The sequence below is a fragment of the Rissa tridactyla genome, chromosome 2, assembly GCF_028500815.1.
Source record: "Rissa tridactyla isolate bRisTri1 chromosome 2, bRisTri1.patW.cur.20221130, whole genome shotgun sequence".
In the NCBI taxonomy this organism is placed as follows: domain Eukaryota; kingdom Metazoa; phylum Chordata; class Aves; order Charadriiformes; family Laridae; genus Rissa; species Rissa tridactyla.
In genome coordinates, this window is record NC_071467.1 from 67453526 (window position 1) to 67472006 (window position 18481).

The 18481-nt window shown below is 40.4% G+C and overlaps 1 protein-coding gene across 1 annotated transcript in view; it reads left to right on the top strand.

Annotated features, from left to right (window-relative positions):
• The first annotated feature begins 6952 nt into the window (after positions 1-6952).
• ELP2 (elongator acetyltransferase complex subunit 2) overlaps positions 6953-18481 on the top strand; it is a 43875-nt gene continuing 32346 nt past the window's right edge. The window contains exons 1-6 of the mRNA XM_054192466.1: positions 6953-7084; positions 7165-7243; positions 8499-8584; positions 9791-9941; positions 11174-11251; positions 15515-15579. Of these exons, the coding sequence (XP_054048441.1) occupies positions 6953-7084; positions 7165-7243; positions 8499-8584; positions 9791-9941; positions 11174-11251; positions 15515-15579 (591 nt within the window). The remainder of the gene's footprint in view (positions 7085-7164; positions 7244-8498; positions 8585-9790; positions 9942-11173; positions 11252-15514; positions 15580-18481) is intronic.

Genomic DNA, 18481 nt, shown 5'->3' on the forward strand with positions numbered 1-18481 from the left:
CCAGCTTTAGGCACAAAGTAGAACTCACTTCCTTAAATCTGAAGATGTATTAAGAATTCCTGGTTAGTGCAATTTCTTCTATCTGGTATACTTTATCTGATTGACCGTTGGGATATTTTTCCCTCATGTTCAGTCAGTATTTTTCTCTTCTAAATGTCTTTCCCATCAACTATTATTCAGTCTTACATCTCTGTAAGAAACACCTTTCTTTGTAACAATGTTTTCTATCTGCTAGTGCGGTAGGTATGAAGTCTGCTTCTGAACTGCTTATTTAAGCTGAGCAACATTAAATAGAAAGCACTTTTTCCACCTTTCAAAATGTTATTTCCCCTCTGTCGCCCAGGGCATCTGTCCAGGTTATAGGATGCAGAGGAAAAATACTACCAGGCACCTGCGATGCCAACGCTGACTTGAATGGCACAGGGCACTTTGTGGCCACTGCGGCAGGACAGGCTCAAGCCTTTTTTACAACCTCATCTATAACGAGTGGTAAAGCAGGCCATTAAATTCTCCAAATAAATTGTCGTCTACCGCAGAAAATTTGTATGTCAATATATACCAATATTCACATGAAAAAAAAAAGTAATTTTAAAAAGTAAACTGTATTTTAACAGAAATTAGAGTTTTTCATTACCTTTCCTAGGAAACAAAGTTTTACCCAATGCGAGCAGACTGCTGGGTGAGCGATGGGCACCCTGTGCTGTGTCGTCCTCTCCCCTGCAGCTCTGAGACGCAGCAGACGTTTGTCTTTGCACGCTTAGCACTGGGAATGGGGGTCTTCTCATACAAACCTGTAACGCTCTTTGTATTTCCTCCTCACTGAAGCCCACGACAGCTCCAGACCGGCAGGCGAGAAGGTTGTTCCTTTTCATACCTGTGCTCACCAAGTTACTGGGTGTAAGACGGTGACAAGCAGCAGGGAAGAGTGACGTTACCATACAGATAAAAAAGGCTGCCAGCTCCTGGTGTCAGTAACAGGAGCCCCGATCCAAAGCCTCATCAAATGCTGGGAAGCTCTTTGACCGCCGAAGGCTTTGGATCAGGCTTATCCTTCTGGAAATGACTAAATATCATGTAACTTGTGCAACAACGCTTCAAGATCAAACCCATCATAAATATATGTATAGTGGATGTGGCTGCATGCAAATACATATGTGTGTCTACAAATAAAATGACCCATCGATATTAATTCAATATTTTATTTTTAAATGAGCATGAAAAGGTGTGCCAGGAAAATATTACAGAATTTATTTTTGGGTTTTTTTATGATATATTCTTCTATAGTGTTGAACAATATCCTATCCAAGTCATACAAGAACTGCTAGAACTGCTGCTAATACAGAATTTAAGCATAAAATATGATCTTAACTATTCAAGATTACATTTCCAAGTACTCTTGTGTGTGTGTCTCTGTGTGTCTGTGTGTGCGAGTCCGTGTGCATACGCCCTCTGGAATGCATGCCTATTATCATCTCTCCTTTTAGAGCTTCTGCTTCAAAAACATAATGCATAATCAGTTTCATTATGTGACAAGCTGTTTCATCCTTTTTCTTTCTTTTTTTTTTTCACAAGCAATTTTCTAGGTCATGTTTGCATTAGGTCTTCCTTTAAAAAAAAAAGAAAATCAGAGAGATTTTCTGTGGAATTTCTTTCAGTCAGCAATTACAGTCATTGTTTGGAGAGCTAATTTTGACGGTATTTATAAGTGATTAGTTTATTTTTTCTTTGGAAAATCAGAAATCCATTTAGGCAGTGGGAATATAAGCCATTCAGAGAATACTTAAAATACAGCCTTCAAGAAAAATGGAAATAGCTGTAGTTAGGATTTGTTCAGCTCAACTTTTCTCACCAGCGTCATTCAACTTTCAGTCTTTAGTGACATCAATTAAAGGAGAAATTGCCTATAAAAACTTATTCTAAACATTTTAAATTAAATCTATTCAAGTGACAATGTCTGCTTTTTTTTTTATCTTGAGAAATGTATTTGAAAAGGATGCCACTGGCTTACGTTATGCTCAAGATACACTGGAAATCTTAACTTTTATGGAACGCAGGACCAACAGTAGCAGTTAAAAACTAGTCTGACACTGAATCTTAATGGACCTGGTCAGTCAGTAACTTTAGGAACATCACTTGTCCTTGGTCATCCCTGCTGGTAGTGTACTGGTAGATGCAGGCTCAAGTGAAAGAAATCCCAGCAAACCCGTGAGTTAGTAGCATTGAAACACTCTCTGAAGCAGATCCCACAGCTGGCAAAAAGGGAGAGGCTGGATCTGTACTCAAGATGTTGAAGGCAAGGGAGTTGTTCCTAGCTGTTGTACGGGTATCTTCTGCGAAGCTGGCAAATAACTTAAACTCATCTTTATGCTTTTGCTCACTATTGTTTATTATTTATTTTCTCAGTGCTCCTTCTCTGATCCCTCAGCTGAAACTCTGGCCCTGCAGAAGCTGACAGGAGTGTCCCCGTGCTGGCATCTGATTTTTAAATACTTGTTAAAAAAATCCAGTTTTAAACGCTCGCAGTCCCAACTGGGGGCAACGGGTGCTGTGGGTGGTTAGCCCCTCTCCTGAGTGCTGTTCTGCATCTTCTGCATTGGGCTTTCATCACTGAAGAATTATGGTGCTTTTGTTAGTAATTCTGCTCCTAGGAGAAAATTGCCACCCAGAAAATGAATATAATAATAACCCCCTGCCTAACAGTGGTATTATAAAGAAAAATATAATTCATACATTTTACTGAGACATTCAGGTACTGTGGCAGTAGAAGTCACAAAAAAAACCCCAAAAGAAAAGGCTATGAGGAAAAGGTTAATTCTGTGCTAAGAATACTGTAGAACAAATTAGGCGTAGGGCCATGATATAACTAATGAGGAGAAACTGAAACACTGAATAGCTGCCTCATTCACCAAGCACTATTCATCCAGGTTGCTATTGGAGGCAAGCACCCTACAGTAAAAATAGCAGGCAGTAATTTGAGTATGAAGTAACTTCATTAATGATTACTTCGTAAGGCATGTATACAATGAAGACCAACAAAGACATACTAAGTTCAACAACTACACGAAGAACAAGGCCCCCAACTTTTGAGCACTTGGCTTTGCTAATTTAACAACTTTTAAACATTCTTCTATAGAACTGAACTGCATATAATTGAACTTTAAACCTAACATATGATTGTTGCTTTTCATATCATGCAGAATGACTCTTATCTAATAATACATATTCCTTTACACTAACAAGACCCCACCCAATAAAGGAAAGCTTAAAACTTTGATTTAATCTCTCAAAGACCAGATTTCTTCTCAACATGCATTCAATTAACAATATACGGAATATATATCCAACATTGTATTTTCCTCATAAAACCATACAAGATGAGGCTAAATATGCTGTATAATAGGTTGGAAACGTTCTGCAGGAAGTGAAAACACATTTGCAACATTATTATATTTTCATATTATTATTTATATATAATTAAATAAATATATTAAATAGTATTTCTCATTTTTTGACTAGTGTTGTATTTTCTCAGTCTCTATCTAAAAGCTTGCAGGCTTGAGTTGTGTAGGGAGCACCTGAAGATCACTAAGCCACCTCCGCTTGCAAAACCTGACTTGTAGACATGAGTTTACCATCAAAGTGACTGTTTTGGTATTGGAATAAGAAAAGTTTTTCCAATATCTAACTGGTGAATTTATTTTAAGCTAAAGAAACCTTTTGTGAGTATGAATAGGATCTCCCTTATGGGAAATTGTTGATGTAATTCCATTGGCAGAATCAAACTGGGACATGTAAAAGATGTGAACAAGGCTACAGAGTGACTTCTGAAGTCTGCTTAACATCACAGCCTTTTCTGATGTTGAGTGAATTGACTTCTTCTTGTGCCTCAAAAATTACAACAAAGGGGGAAATAAGACTAAGATTATTTTAACATATATTTCTGAAAATTCAAGAGATTATTTTCTGGGAAGGTGAAGGAAAACAGCAAGGAGAGATTTGCATTCAGTAAGGACACTAGCCATGAATGAAGACTGGCAGTTGGTGACTAGCCCAGAGTATGTCCTTTTCCATCCTTGGAACATCACTGACAACCACCATTACTTCCTTATAATGCACGTCTTCCTAAAAGGAGCATTGATTCTGTTTTAATTTTACGATATTCTATACTTCTCATACACTATCCTCCAGATATTTCAGTTTGCAGACATAAGAGAAGATCCTGTAACACCAGAACTCATAAAAAACTTTCTTGGGTTAGACCAAAGGCCCAGCGTCCTGTGTGAATGAAGACTTGGTCAGATGTCATACTTACAAAAACTAAGAAATGAGGCTTGTCTAGGCTGATCCCTCCAGATACAGGCCCAGCTTCCCATGCTTTTTGCCTGTACCGCCGTGGTGCTGTTACAGCATTCCCCGCAGCACTTTCAAGTCCATATTCCATGTTGATTTATTCCAGTTCCCTCACTGTTGGGTGGTGTCCGGGTGGCACAGGGGTGGTACTGACAGGCCTTTGTGGCAGAAAGGAGGCAATCATTGGCAATGCCTGGTGCTAGCAGCCCCCCACAATGTGCTCCCTCAAGTTGCCTGGGAAAGCACCATCCCTGAAGTGGTGGCCTAAGGCTGTGAGGACCATCCCCACAAAACCCTGCCGTATGGGGCTACAGCGCCCTCGCACCCTCAGGCATGGCGCGCACCCCCAAATCTCTCTGACACAAGCAGCGCCCAGTGCCCTTCTGTTTACAAGACACAAGCAGCAGCAGGTTATCTACCAGGTGAGTAAACTTCTTGTGTCACAGAGGAATCCCCCACCCAAATCCGTCTTGGAAAAGCCTACGCTTTGCCCACAATCCCAGTCAGAGCCAGCTTCGTTCCCACAGCAACAAACACAACTCCTACAACATGGCCCAGCTTTTTGGCAGAGCCCGACCTCCTCCTGCCAGAGCCCTGACACCAAACCTGGCAGGGCACGCTGTGAAGGGGGTTGCTGTGCCCCATCCTCCGGGGCAGCACTCCTCAGTTAAAGCACACTTTGATGACTGGATCTGTGCATTTTTGCGCAAGGAGTCATTTGTTCCCTTAGCAGCTAACATTTCTGGCCGTATCTTGTATGTGATCAGGCACAGCTTCCTTCCTCTCTCTCATACCCACTGGAAAAAAAGCCGTGCCCAGCTGCAACATTTTTGTGTCAGGTTACAGCGCTGCCGACAGCCAGTATGCATGGACAGGCAGGCACACAGGGAGATAAACGCCAGGCACGAGTGGTTTAGGGTCCAAAGTGTTCCCTGTGCTATGCAGAGCACTTCCCCTGCATGCCCGCTTGCTTTCTGATGCTTCTCTTCCTGCCACCCCATTCCCTGCGCAGCCACGTCGAGCTGCCTTCTCCCCCCACCCACAGCCTTTCCAGCTTTTCAGTTCAGCTTGCATTATTTCAGGATATCCCAGGCGCGATTTGGGAGCTGGAAGCACACACAGGCCAGCTGTAGGTAGCCACATCTCTTTTTCCTCTCACATCCCACGCTTTCTGTCACAGGGTAGTCCATTTATACTTCAGCCTGGACTCTGCTCCTGGGCCTTCAGCATGTGTGGGGTAGAGCATCTGGAGGCACAGTGGATGTCCTGCAGGTCCTGCAGAGACTCTACATGGCCTGTGGGACAGCAGGTTGCATCTGCAGCCTCTGGGAACTGGCAAGATTCTTGAGCCTGTGGAGGCTGAAACAATTTATGACACGTCCGTATCATGTAATACCCTCTAATGATCCCGTTTCTTAAGGCCAGTGACTGTGAAAGTAAAACTAGAATACTACGGCAGTATTTGTCTTTCTTGATTTGGTTTTAATTTCTTGGGCAGGGTGGGCAATAAATGTATCAATAAATCAAAAAAAAAAAAAAGTAACAGATGGAATTATCTCATCTGCTGCGATCTCATCTTTTGCCTTGAAAAACAGAGGTACTCAAATGTATTCAGATCACCCCATTGGGGCCCTGGCCATTGCTCAGTTGCAAATTATTATAGACTCACGGAATGGTTTGGGTTGGAAAGGACCTTAAAGGTCATCTAGTTCCAACCCCCTGCCATGGGCAGGGACATCTCCCGCTAGACCAGGCTGCTCCAAGCCCCATCCAGCCTGGCCTTGAACACTTCCAGAGATGGGGCATCCACAGCTTCCCTGGGCAACCTGTTCCAGTGTCTCACCACCCTCACAGTAAAGAATTTCTCCCTAATAGCTAACCTAAGCCTACCATCTTCCAGTTTGACGCCATTACCCCTCTTCCTTTCACTAGATGCCCTTGTAAAAATTCCCTCTCCACCTTTCCCGTAGGCCCCCTTTAGGCACTGGAAGGCCACTATAAGGTCTCCCTGGAGCCTTCTCTTCTCCAGGATGAACAACCCCAACTCTCTCAGCCTGTCTTCGTGGGAGAGGTGCTCCAGCCCTCTCGTCATCTTCATGACCCTCCTCTGGACCCGCTCCAACAGGCCCATGTCTTTCCTGTGCTGGGGGCTCCAGAGCTGGAGGCAGTACTCCAGGTGGGCTCTCACCAGAGCGGAGCAGAGGGGCAGAATCCCCTCCCTCCCCCTGCTGGCCACGCTTCTTCTGATGCAGACCCATGATTTCCGCGACAGTTATTCCAGGACATCGTAATAAACTGTTGCATTAAACACAGCCTGAACTCAGCGATTTTAAGAACGATTCTTTATCAGAGGGAGGCTTTGCAGGTCACAGAAACCGATCAGAAATGGTTAATAACACCAACATTATCGCTGGCAACGACCGCCGGCACCGACCGCCGGCACCGAGCGGCGCCAGGCACCGCTCCCTCCCCCTGCCCCGCCAACGGCCGCGGGCCAGCCCCGCCCCTCGCGCCACAGTCCCCGCCCCGCCCCGGGCCGCCGCGCGCGGGGGTCGTTGCTACGGGAGCCGCGCGAGGTCGAGCACGCGGCGGGGCGGGGAAGATGGCGGCGCCCGTGGCAGTCTGTCATGTCGCCTGCTGCGCCAACCGGGCGGGCGGCGGGGCTGTGTCCTGGGGGCGGGGGGGGCTCCTCGCCTTCGGCAGCTGCCGCGACGTCGTCCTCTACGAGCCGGCGGTGAGCTGAGGGCGCTGCGGGCCGGGGCCGGGGCCGGCAGCGCGGCCTCACGCTCGGTGCTCTCTCTCCCGTTCTCGCAGGCGAGGCGGACGGCCGCCGCCCTCCGCGGCCACGCCGGCAGGGTGAATTGTGTGCGCTGGGTCCGCCGGCGGGACGGCGGTGAGTAGCGCGGCCTTTCTGCCCATCTCCCTGTCCCCTCGGCGGGGGGCCGGGGCCGCTTCTCCCCGGTGCAGCGGGCGCTGCTGCTCTGCTCCTCGCTGAGGAGGTGAGGCGGGGGGGTGGGTGGTGGGGAGATGGTCAGCAGAGGGGCTGCGGTCTAAACTACGAAGGGCTGGAGGAAATACGGAGCTGCAGCACATCCTCTCGCCTTTAAGCCCAGCAGCTTCTCAGTAGGGACTTTACCGGGTGGTTCTGCGGGAATCTGACCCGCCAAACTCAGGTGAGCGGTCCGGTAAGCGAGGGGATCCCGTCGGGCTGTCTTCTCCCGGCCCCGCAGCCAGGCCAGCCGTGGAGGCTGTTTTGCCTGGAGCTGCGGTGGCTCTGACAGGTCGGCAGATGCGCTGCTTGTGCTGCCGCTGGGCTCTTCAGTAAGGAGTTGGACTTTTGCGTGTTCTGACTTTGTAAACCGATTTGTAGTGCTCTTAAGAAATCTCATACTATAAAACCATAAGTTGCATAGAGGTAATATCCACGAAAAAAATAATCCTTTAAGATAAAAATGATCAAGGCGTTTATGAGGCTTTTGCTTGGGAGTAATTCCAGGCTTTAAACTTGCTTAGTGTAGACTTTTCAAAGGCATGTATTCTTGCCCTTGGGCATTTCTCGAAACTTTCTGGAAAGAGAAGTGGGGCTGTTGATTACACTGTTAATGTACCAGTAATCTACCAGTTGCTTTCTTTGTGGGGAATTACCAAGACGAAAATATTTCTCTTTGATAGTGATATAAACTGCCATCCTTTCAACTGGTTGCACTAAAACATTTTCTTCTGAAAACGGATTAAAAGAAATTGTTTTCAGGGAACTTGGGAATTAAATTTTTATGTGAAGCTTTGAATTCTGTTGGGTTAGATTTCTCTTGCTTTATTTTCCTATCCTCCAAAAAGACCATTCAAAAAAAGAAAATATTAAACTACAGTATTGGATTTGAGAATCTCTTTGGAAAGATATATTCATTACATTCATGTAGAACTCTAAATATTCTGTGACTTTTCTCTTTCTGTTGTCTTAAAGAATACATTTGCTTTTAAGCTATCTTGCACAGGTGCAACTCATAATTGCCATACTTTATTTTGATGGATACTTTGCTTACTGTTGATACGTGATATTTTGTGAGTAGTAACCAATGTAATTGCTTATGTTGTTGACTGCTGTTATAAAGTAAGTGTTCAAAGAACTTACCAAAATGTATTTTTAGCTTCTGAAACAGGGTTAATTTCTGGTGGATCTGATAAACAACTCATTCTTTGGGAATGGTATGGAACAGTAACATGGAATAATCAGGTAAGCAGGAATAACCTCTTCTTAAAGCTTCCCTCCCCTCCAGTTTCTCTCATACCACAAATTATCTGTTTTGTCTATATTTCTTATCTGTACCTTTTTGTTTTACCTTGACTAACAAACCCCGTGTATATCTCCTTCAAATTGTTGGTATTCTGTCATGCTGTGTTTTACTTTAAATGTTGTTTCTTCTTTTCTGTAGTTTACCTTTTTCAAATCAGTCTTCATTTAGAAATTAGCTAACCAGTCATCAGGTAGATTTGTCTAGCGATGTCTGAAAGATGCTGTTTGTATGTTCTTGAGTCATTAGCTTTCTGTTGACTTTTCTTTAAGCTGCCTTAAAATCTTCGAACTATGAGGTTCATTTTTAGTTGATGTTTCCTGTACGCTTCTTCCTCATTTCTTTATATCCATTTGTAATGATTTCCAGTCAATCTGTGTAACAGTGTAGTGTTTGTATATAGGTAGTCTTATCAGAATGATACACAGGTTGGGGTAGTTTGTGTATATACCATGTTATATTTTTAGAAAGAGATGTCAGGTGCGTTTATCACAAAATTTGGATAAATGCTAGACAACTTCTGGTTCACAGAATTAAAAGCTTCTCATTTTGCTCTTTGTGACAAACAGATTACAAAGTGAATCACCTGTATTAATTCATTAATAAAGTAGGTACTTAAGTCCAAATTTAGAGATTTTGTTTTTCATGTCAGTATTTTGAAGGAGTAGAAAGCTGTTTTGATTTGTGAGAACACACTGAACATTGCTGCTAGGTCTGCTGTAGCTGCTACTTCATTGTGTTCTCTGCTCTGTCTCCTTCGCCACTAAGCTTCTCCAAACTTTTATGAGATGTTACTTAGGGTAAGGGGCAAGAGAAGGAGAAAAAGGAAGGAAAATTGCTCTTCTTAACTTATATACTATTTCCAGCTTTCCTCTAGGAATGGCGAGGTTTGTATAGTGTACACAGGAACATTTAATTCTGTTCAGCTTTGAACAAAGTCTTATCAAGTTAATAGTCATTATTGCTGTATCCCTTCTCTGTGTTTTCGTGGAATATGCTACAGCTAAAGCTGTAGCTTGGCAGGTGCTCTGCTGTCGCAGGTATACGACTCATTTTCAATATTATTTTATTTTTTAAAATGGCTTTAAAAATTCTCTCACCTAAGTTACTGGAATTTAAAACTTTGCAAAACTTTCTGATGTGTTCAGCTTGTGAAAAGCATTCCTCTCAAAGGCCATACTGAAGCTGTTTGTGCTGTGGATGCTGTCTACCAGTCAGATGAACCTGATTTAAATCTGCTGATAGCTTCTGCAGCTTCTGACTCTACTGTGAGAATCTGGTCTCGGCATGGTTCAGAAGGTAACTTTTTTTTTAACATTAGGGACAACATACTGGCTTAATAAAATGATGAGTGCTTATCCATTGAAGTATTTGGCTAAATGACAAGTACTCTTTTAATGCATCTTTTAATGCAACTCCATTTATTTCTCTTCAAACTTCGGTACATCAAACCACTGTATTGCTCTTTGAAAGCTGAGGGTTATACTAGTTTAACGGCTTTGGGTCAGATTTGTTCCTGCAGAATGATTTATCTTTGTTTTTCATCAGTGATGTGCTGGCTGAATGTTTCGTTTTAACATGTATTCAGAATCTGGTAATCTGAACCATCATTTTGCCTTGTAACGTGAGGGCAGACAAATTACTTAAAGAAATTGCTAATGCTGGCATTAGAAAGATGAGGTTAAAGTAGTCACTTGTTTGTTACTATTGATTTGAGTTCAATGAAGTTTGGGGTAATAGGATCTTGACCTTCTGGTGAACTAGGCCCTTGCATGGACACATGGGAGAATAGCTTGTTGAAATACATAAGAAATAAGTAGGGTGGATAATATAGATTTAAAGTGTTATTTGCTAGTTGAGTTGTACTGACTGCATCTCTCAAGCTACTTTCTTCCTTATCTGGTGCACTTGAAGATTTCACATTGCCCTGCCTACGTGAGAGAACTAGGTGGAAATTGCCAAACTTGAGTCCCATGTTCTGGAAGGTATTTCTCATGCTCCCAAAGAACACTATGAAGTCCTGTCCTTTCCTTTTTTTCTTGCTGTTGTGGGTTCTAGTGATGGAAGGACCAGTTCTCCTTCTGTAGAGAGGTTTTTCTGCTCTCCTGTTGGTTATTCTGATCTTGATGGCTTACTAGTTTAACTGCTTCTAGGATCTCAGGGGTCTTTGCAGGTTTTTGCTCTTCTGGCAAATGGATTCAGTTTTAGCTTCCTGTGTAATGAATGCTGTTGCCACAGGATATAATTTGCAATATTTACTGCTTCTAATGTGTTACCACAGTGAAGCTGTACGAGTTTAATACTCGGTGGAGAATGGTGACTCATCTTCTAACTCAGCTAACTCTGGATGAATTTCTGTGGCCCCACAGAACATAATGTCGTTCAGGCTTCTGAAAAAAAGTAAAAGTTTTTCATCTCCTTAAAATAATATTGAACAGCAAATTTTAAGTACATAATGTAGTAGGAAATGACAGTGTAACCGTAATACTTAATGATGAATGAGATCAACACTATCTTTTCTTCTTTTCCAGCTAAATGCATTGAAATTCTGCAGTTTGGAAATGGATTTGTTATGGATGTCTGCTTATCCTTCTTGCCTGGCAGCAATGGTAAGTACAGCTGCACATCTTGAGTATCAATGCAGGAAATGTCAAATCTAAGAAATCCCCCAAATAGGTTTTCATTTAACCGACTCCAGAACCTTGTGCCATACTTCTTGTTTTCTACAGAATCATCCTAAGCTGCTGCTTGTATCTAAAGATTTTCACTGAACTATTCTTAGCAATTAGAAAAATACAGGCTGATTACAGTGTCTTCAAAATGATGCTCAAATGGAGTTCTTTAGTTGAACTCTTGAGACAGAGAGCTTAAAAAGGGAGTACCAGGGCTGTAAGTGAACAGGAGTGGATGATGCTGTTAGTTTCACCCAGTCCTTGTGGTGCTGCTGTGTATGTTTGTTCTTGTTTGGATTGAAGGGCAAGATGCAGAAAAAGAAACTGCAGGCCTGCATCGAAAATTGCAGGTTAATGAGCAGTGTTTACACCTGTTCAGTTTTAAATGTGAAAAAAAATGAGATGCTGAACAAGTTTAACCTGACTGTTCAGTATCATTTGTAGTTTTCTATTAACATAAATGTTCAGATTTTGTAGCCTGCCACAGACACATTCTTCTGTTGCAAACCTGTAGAAGCTGCTTTTTTTTTTTTTTTTTAACGAAAGGTATCCTCAAGCTAGATACTTAAACACAAACCTAATTTAATATATGTATCATTAGAGCCTATCACCTGGATGGAGGAGTGTCAGGGTCTGAAGAGGAAAAGTACTAAAGTTTCTTACTGTATCTAGAGTTTTCAGCTATTTGCTGCATATGTTCCGTGCTGCTGTGTTGTTTGTTTGTATGCCTCCAGAGCAGTTATACAGAAGCTTATTTTATTCTTTGGCTAGTGATAATTCTGGGAAGTATGAAAGCTCTATCAAGATGCGTTGTCCCATTTGGAAATGCTAATGTCTGTTTCCAGAGTGTGTCTGATATCAAAAGCAGCATCTGCACCACTGAAGAACTTTAAACCTCTCTCTCTCTATTTTTCCTGTAAATATATTAACAGGTGGTTGTTGAGATGAAGTTAAAAGGCTTGAGGGTAAATTAAAATCATTACCTCCAGTATCAATTTTTGTTAGAAGTGAAGTGTCTGTGGTGCCAGTTTCATGAGTATGAAATTCATATTGCAAAGCAATAGATTATTTCTTCATTTATGATACTGTACAGGTAAGAAATTCTCACTGTAACACTCTAAAGTAGTCCATCTGTTTAATGTTGAAATCATCGTATATAAGAGAAGTGACCATTCATTTTGGAAAAACCTTAAATGAAAATTATCATATTAATTCTTAAAATGAAATGCTTCTGAAACCAAAATTGCACAGAGTGCTTGAAGCTTCTTTAAATGATGGGATAGCAAGCATTTTGTTTTGTTGTGAAAAGCTCCCAGAGTCCCCAAAACCCAGTGTTGCTTAGAGTTGCGTTCAGAGCAGGACAGTCCTTTATTATGGCCTCTTCCCATCCCAGTTCAAGTCAATTATCCAAAACAGCACAGTGCTCATAACTTTAAAAAGAGTACTTTAGTTTTCTGAAGAACTGCAAGTATTTTCAAATGAGAAATTATTTCTGTAGGTTTATTATGGAAATTTTAAAAAAGATCCTGTACATTTATGTTTATAATGCCAGTTCCAATATGAATGATCTCTACAGATAAAACTGTCAAGAAGCAGTTTAGATTTTGAACCATAAATGTGTGGTTAGAAATGTTTCCCCTAGAAATCTATCAAGGGGCTTTTAATACAGCATAGCCGTGTTCTGTGTTTTCTCCCTAAATCTGACATATTAGTCCATACAACTGAACTGTTCTTGTTCAGAAGAGTATGTTAACTCTGAAATCTAAATAAAGTAGCTTAAAATATATTATTAAAAATCTCACTGCTGATAATTTTGTCAGAAACATTAATCTGTAATGGCAATTTGGAATTTTAATGAGCTTCAGGGAAAATGATCTATGATAACTTTAGAAGTTGCTCTGAAATATTTATGAAGGCTATGTTGGCAGCTGTATTAAGATTTAAAAAAGCTTTTCTCTTGAGGACAGTCTGCAGTTCTGAATTCAGGAATTAAATACAGAATTACTTTTCTGAAACTCGTAAACTACTCTCCTGAACTAGAAGCATTTACAGTAACCTCTAATTTCACCAAGCAAAGAAATTTAAAGCTCACATCGAAAACTGATTAATACGTAACGGATGCTTTAACTTTCAGAAGACATTGAAGTTCATGATGCCTAGTATTTTAACTGACTGTCCTTAAAAAGAAATGATTAAAAAAAAAAAAAAGCTAAGAACCATTTTGGTGAAGAAGTCAAGTGGGGAAAGCCAGTAGACTGCTAATAAAAATAATTTGCTGCTGGAGTATAGCTTCAGCACTTTACTGGCAGCCTCTTAGTTAAGGAGTTTCTTTACAGTTGTTCTTGGAGTCTTGAAGAAGAGCTACTGTTTTGTTTGGTTGGTTGTTTTTTGCCTTGCAGTGTCTGCAGAAACTCTGCTTCTAAAACGCTGGGAACAGGATTTACTATTTTACAGATCTCGATCCGCTCTTTTGTCATATACTGTGATTTTTCCTACCACCTGGATAATTGTGGTGCTGTAGCTTGGCCTCTGACAAATAAGAATTGTCTCCTCAGAAGTGAATTGCACCACGTGAAAAAAAGAGAGAGTGAACTTGAAAAAGCTTTGCCAATCACATTGTCCCCATTGCAATTGGACCACAGTTTCCAACACAATTTTTCTATTTCCTTTGCAGGACTTTATCTCAATCAGATCCAAATTCTAATATTCTTGCACATTTATGTGAAAAGCTATATCTTAGTCTGGTTTTGCCGATTATATATTTCTCAATAGAACTTTTTATGTGAAAGTGTTTGCATTTGTCGGATACTGCAACTAGATAATAATTTTTTCTTGTTTTTATTAGTCAAACTTTTATTCCATTGAGGAACTATGTAATTACTGTAATGGCCCATAAAATGTATTTCGTGAGGAAAGATGATACTGGTTCCAAGAACATGCATTGCATTATATTTTGTGGAAGAAAACCTCACTTTTGCCCAGTTTCTGAAGAAGACCAGGTTGACTTTCAAAACAGCTCATTACCTCCAGTCCAAAGCAATCTTTTTTGGCGCCGTTATAAAGCAAGGGGGAGATGGAGGTGAAGTGTGACTTAGAGGTTGGAGAGGAGAAGCAAGTGATGGAGTGTATGAATGTGAAATGTGACTTAGAAGTGTGAGTGGAACAGCAGATAACTAGCCACAGGTTTGGTACAGGCAGAAAGTGGAAATTAGCATAGAGCATAAACTTATGATGATTATTCAAATAGATTTTTGGTCTATTCATAGTAAAGATAAAATTATCTTTATAAGGGGATGGCATTTAGGTTGTTTTTTTGATGAAGTAGTTGATTTTAGTGAAATTTAGTATTTCATTTTCTACCCAGACTTGAGAAATGTGAATGTTGAGCCCTGATAACTTATTTCTTCATGATTTTCTAATTCCTTTTCTTTTACTATTTAGTCCCTAGCACTACTACTTCACCCTTATGATTCAAGAAGACTGGAGTAAGGGTTAACTGTTTTTCCCCATCGTCTTCTGTGGGAAAGATGAATTAAAACACTCCCTAACTTCACTTGTTTTTCCCTTAGACATAATCTAGTTTGATTCAATACTTATGGTTTTTTGCATGCTTTCTAGATAGCGGGTAGAAGTAAACTACTACTCAAAACTTGAGTAGGTGTATAATAATGTTAATTGCTTTCATATCCTTGTGTATGACCACCAGTGAGTGGTGGTCTGTCTTCCTTTTTTGGTCTGTCTTTTTATTTGCTGTGTAGTAATTATGCTAACTCCATCTGTATAGTCATTTCAGTTGACTTAGGACATCGAACTGTATTAGTTCGGAGTCATTTTGCTGTTGTTGCTTTTGTGTTTAGAGCAAATGTTTGTTGAGATGAATAAAACAAATATAATTAATTAAAAATCTCTAATACTTATCTTCCTACAGATATGTGAGCTTGAAGGAAACTACTGTTTAGTATCTTAAGTATTTCTAGATATTATTTACATGCCAAAATAACTTTGGAGTTTTGTGTTCTTGAGATACTAGTTTAGTATTAGGTGTCTAATTTAGAAAGCATTAAGAAGTGGTATCATGCTTGCCTGTCTGTTTGTATTAATATATTTATTGATACTATATTGATTTTTATATAATTTTTTCATATCTTAGAATATTAGATTTTGTAACTTGAGTAATGGAGACTTTTTTTCCCTTTTCAGTACCAATACTGGCTTGCGGTGGTGATGACTGCAAAATAAGTTTGTTTATACAGCAGAATGGTCAGGTAATTACAGTTTTTCTCTCTTGCTCAGAGCATTATTCAGTTTTTCTGCTTCTTTTCTTTTCATATGTGCTGCTGATTTTTTTGAGGTTCTTCAATAACTGTCATCTGTGTCTAGATAGCTGTCACATACAACTACCCCTTTTCAAATAGTTCATCCATTTTTCTAGGTAATGATGAAATGCACATCCAGAATGTTGAAGTTGGATTCGGTGCATAAAAGTGTTAGCTTTCCTGTGTGAAGATAGTCTGTGTTTCTGTTCCCACTGATAAAAAATAGCCACAACTGTCATTCTTTATTGAGTATCCATGCATTGAATGGTTCGTATGGAAATGATGTTACTTTCAGTCTATAAATTCTTATAATAAAACTGATATAATTTCTATCTGTGGAACTGCATATTTGTTGCTAAGTGTGCCCTTTGTGCTGAATGCTTGTGAAAGTCAAAAGAAATATTTGAAGGAGCATCTGATCTTCTAAAAGCACACGCGTTTTTCATATATTATTCAGAAGCTGGCAATCTTTAGTTTTTCATACAGATAAATGTTCCTCTTGAGCACTAGAAAGAGATTCTGTCCTCTCTTGCATCTGTTCAGAAGTTTTGTTAGACTATAGAGCATGTGTTGAATGACTGTTTTCCAAACAGAAGTCAATGTCACTTCTTTCTCTCTCTGACTGCCTTAAACAAAAAAGAAAAACAAACAAAAAAAACCCACACCAAAAAGCCTTAAACCACTCCAGTGCCCAGAAAGCACCAATGAACCTACCATTCAGAACCCCTCACTGAAACGGATGAATCTAGGAACCACTTATTCTTCCGGATTTGTTCAGAGACAGTCCCCTTAGGTGTTAAAGAATAGATACTCCTTTTTGCTTTTTGAGAGAGATAAAAGCTGCGTTATACATAATTTTCCTGTTCATGCTGCCACATACAATAGTAAGATTATTTTTTTTTGTCATCAGTAAAATAAATTCTTCAGCCTTTATCTGCTATGTTCAGTAATTTCTTGACCACTAAGCAGGAAAGAAGGGTTGCTTTCGCTTTCTTAGCTTTTTTTTTTTCTCCCCCTGTGTAGCTCATGAGTTAAATCACTTCAATGACATTCTCTGGGAATTAGCAATGGCAGAATGCCACTCATGATTCTCAGCGTGCTAAAGAAAGACTTTTATCTCAGGGGCTGTGCAGTTGATTTTCCTTGTTCAAAATCTGGAACTTGTTTTCTTGTATGGTTCAGATTGACAAATAATATGCAGTTTGACTGCCAAAAATGTTCAGAGATACATAACTTATTTTGTCATTTGTTGACCAAACTTTTGAGTATAACAACATTCTTAGCCATTCTTAAATGCAGTCAGTCAGTGGAGGATAAAGCAAGGTAACTGGAATAAACTAGTTCCATCTTCAGCTTCATAAGCAAGTTTATGCTGCTGTCTTTTTTTGGAGGTTGGAAACTTTATTCGTACAAGGGGTGAGGAATTTTCTCATATTTTACGTGTGCTATTTTTTATACCTTCAATGTTAGGAAGTATTTTCACCTGTTGCCCTGGCAGAGTTGGCATTCACAGTCTCATTTTTTAAATGAGGTGGGACTTCTGGTTGGTGTCTGTCTTAACTTTACAGAACATCTCTTTTAACTAAGTAGGCTGTACAGACCTCAAAGAGAAGAGCCTGAATTTAATTCTATGTGGAGTAAAAGTGCCTTACAGCTATTAACAGAATGAAAACATCCTTGCGAGCCTTCTGACATAAATTCCTTCCTAGCTGCTAAAGGGAGCTTTTCCTTTTTAGTCATGTTCTCTCAGATCTGCTGACACCTTTTTTTTATGGCTTCTGTAGCACTTCTAAAGGTATTTGCAGGAAGTGTTACTGTCGTCCTGCCATTTTTTACTAGAACTTAGTGTAGAAGAGTGATTAGAATCTAAACTTCTGTGTCATTCCCTCAGTGGTAAGGGCCTATAGCTCTGTCCTGTCAACTATGACTCTTGGAAACCTTTTCCTTTAGTTAACATCTTAAAAAGGACTGTATGAACACAAAGGTAAAATGTAAGTTCATAATGGGATGTTCTAAGGAAACTTGGAGGGCGCTGTTATACTCTGAGGGAGGATGAGGCATCTTCAGTTAGCCAATTCAGGCTGCCTTTTGGTAAACTCATTAATTTTACAATTGAAATATATTTATTCATAAAAACTGCTTGTTTTTTTGAAATTGAGTGGTCAGGCTTCAAATCCTTTAAGATTCTCTACCCGTAGACCCCTGATAGTGTTAAGCAGTAGAGAGAAAATGAACTCTTTGCTTTTCTGAGCTCTTGAAAGAGGGTGTTGATTTATAAAAGTACCCAGGGAAGAATCTTTCAGAAACCATTATCTGTCTTTCCTGCTTGAGGTATTACAGGCCTATGGAGGGGAAGTAAGTAAATCAGAGGACCAAAATAGAGCTTTAAAATGAAACATGGCTTCTGTGAGAAGATTTAGCGGTGCATGTTTGACTTTGTTTCCCCCAAATAATTTTGTCTAATTGAGAAGTGGAGTAAGAGGCACAAAGATAATTCAGGCTCCTAATTCGATGAGATTAACAGCTGGATAATGGAGGGATATCACATCTAGCATCCAGTGGGGAAAAACTGAGAAGACTTGGACCTCTGTTGCCAAATTTGCTAAACAATATTACCAGCTTGGTCCTGAAGGACATGTACCCAAAATGTAGGCAGAATGTTGTGCAGAGTGTGCTGGGCATGTCCACAGACAACCTGGCTTCATTAGCTCTGCTACCTACAGAACAGCTTTATTCTTTGCCTAAAAGAGACCAAATTGCTGCTGTGCAGAAATGTTCGGAGATTAGTTGAGAGGCGTGGGAAAACTTGTGAAGTCAGTGAGTCAGACCATGAGCTTTTGCTAGATTTAAC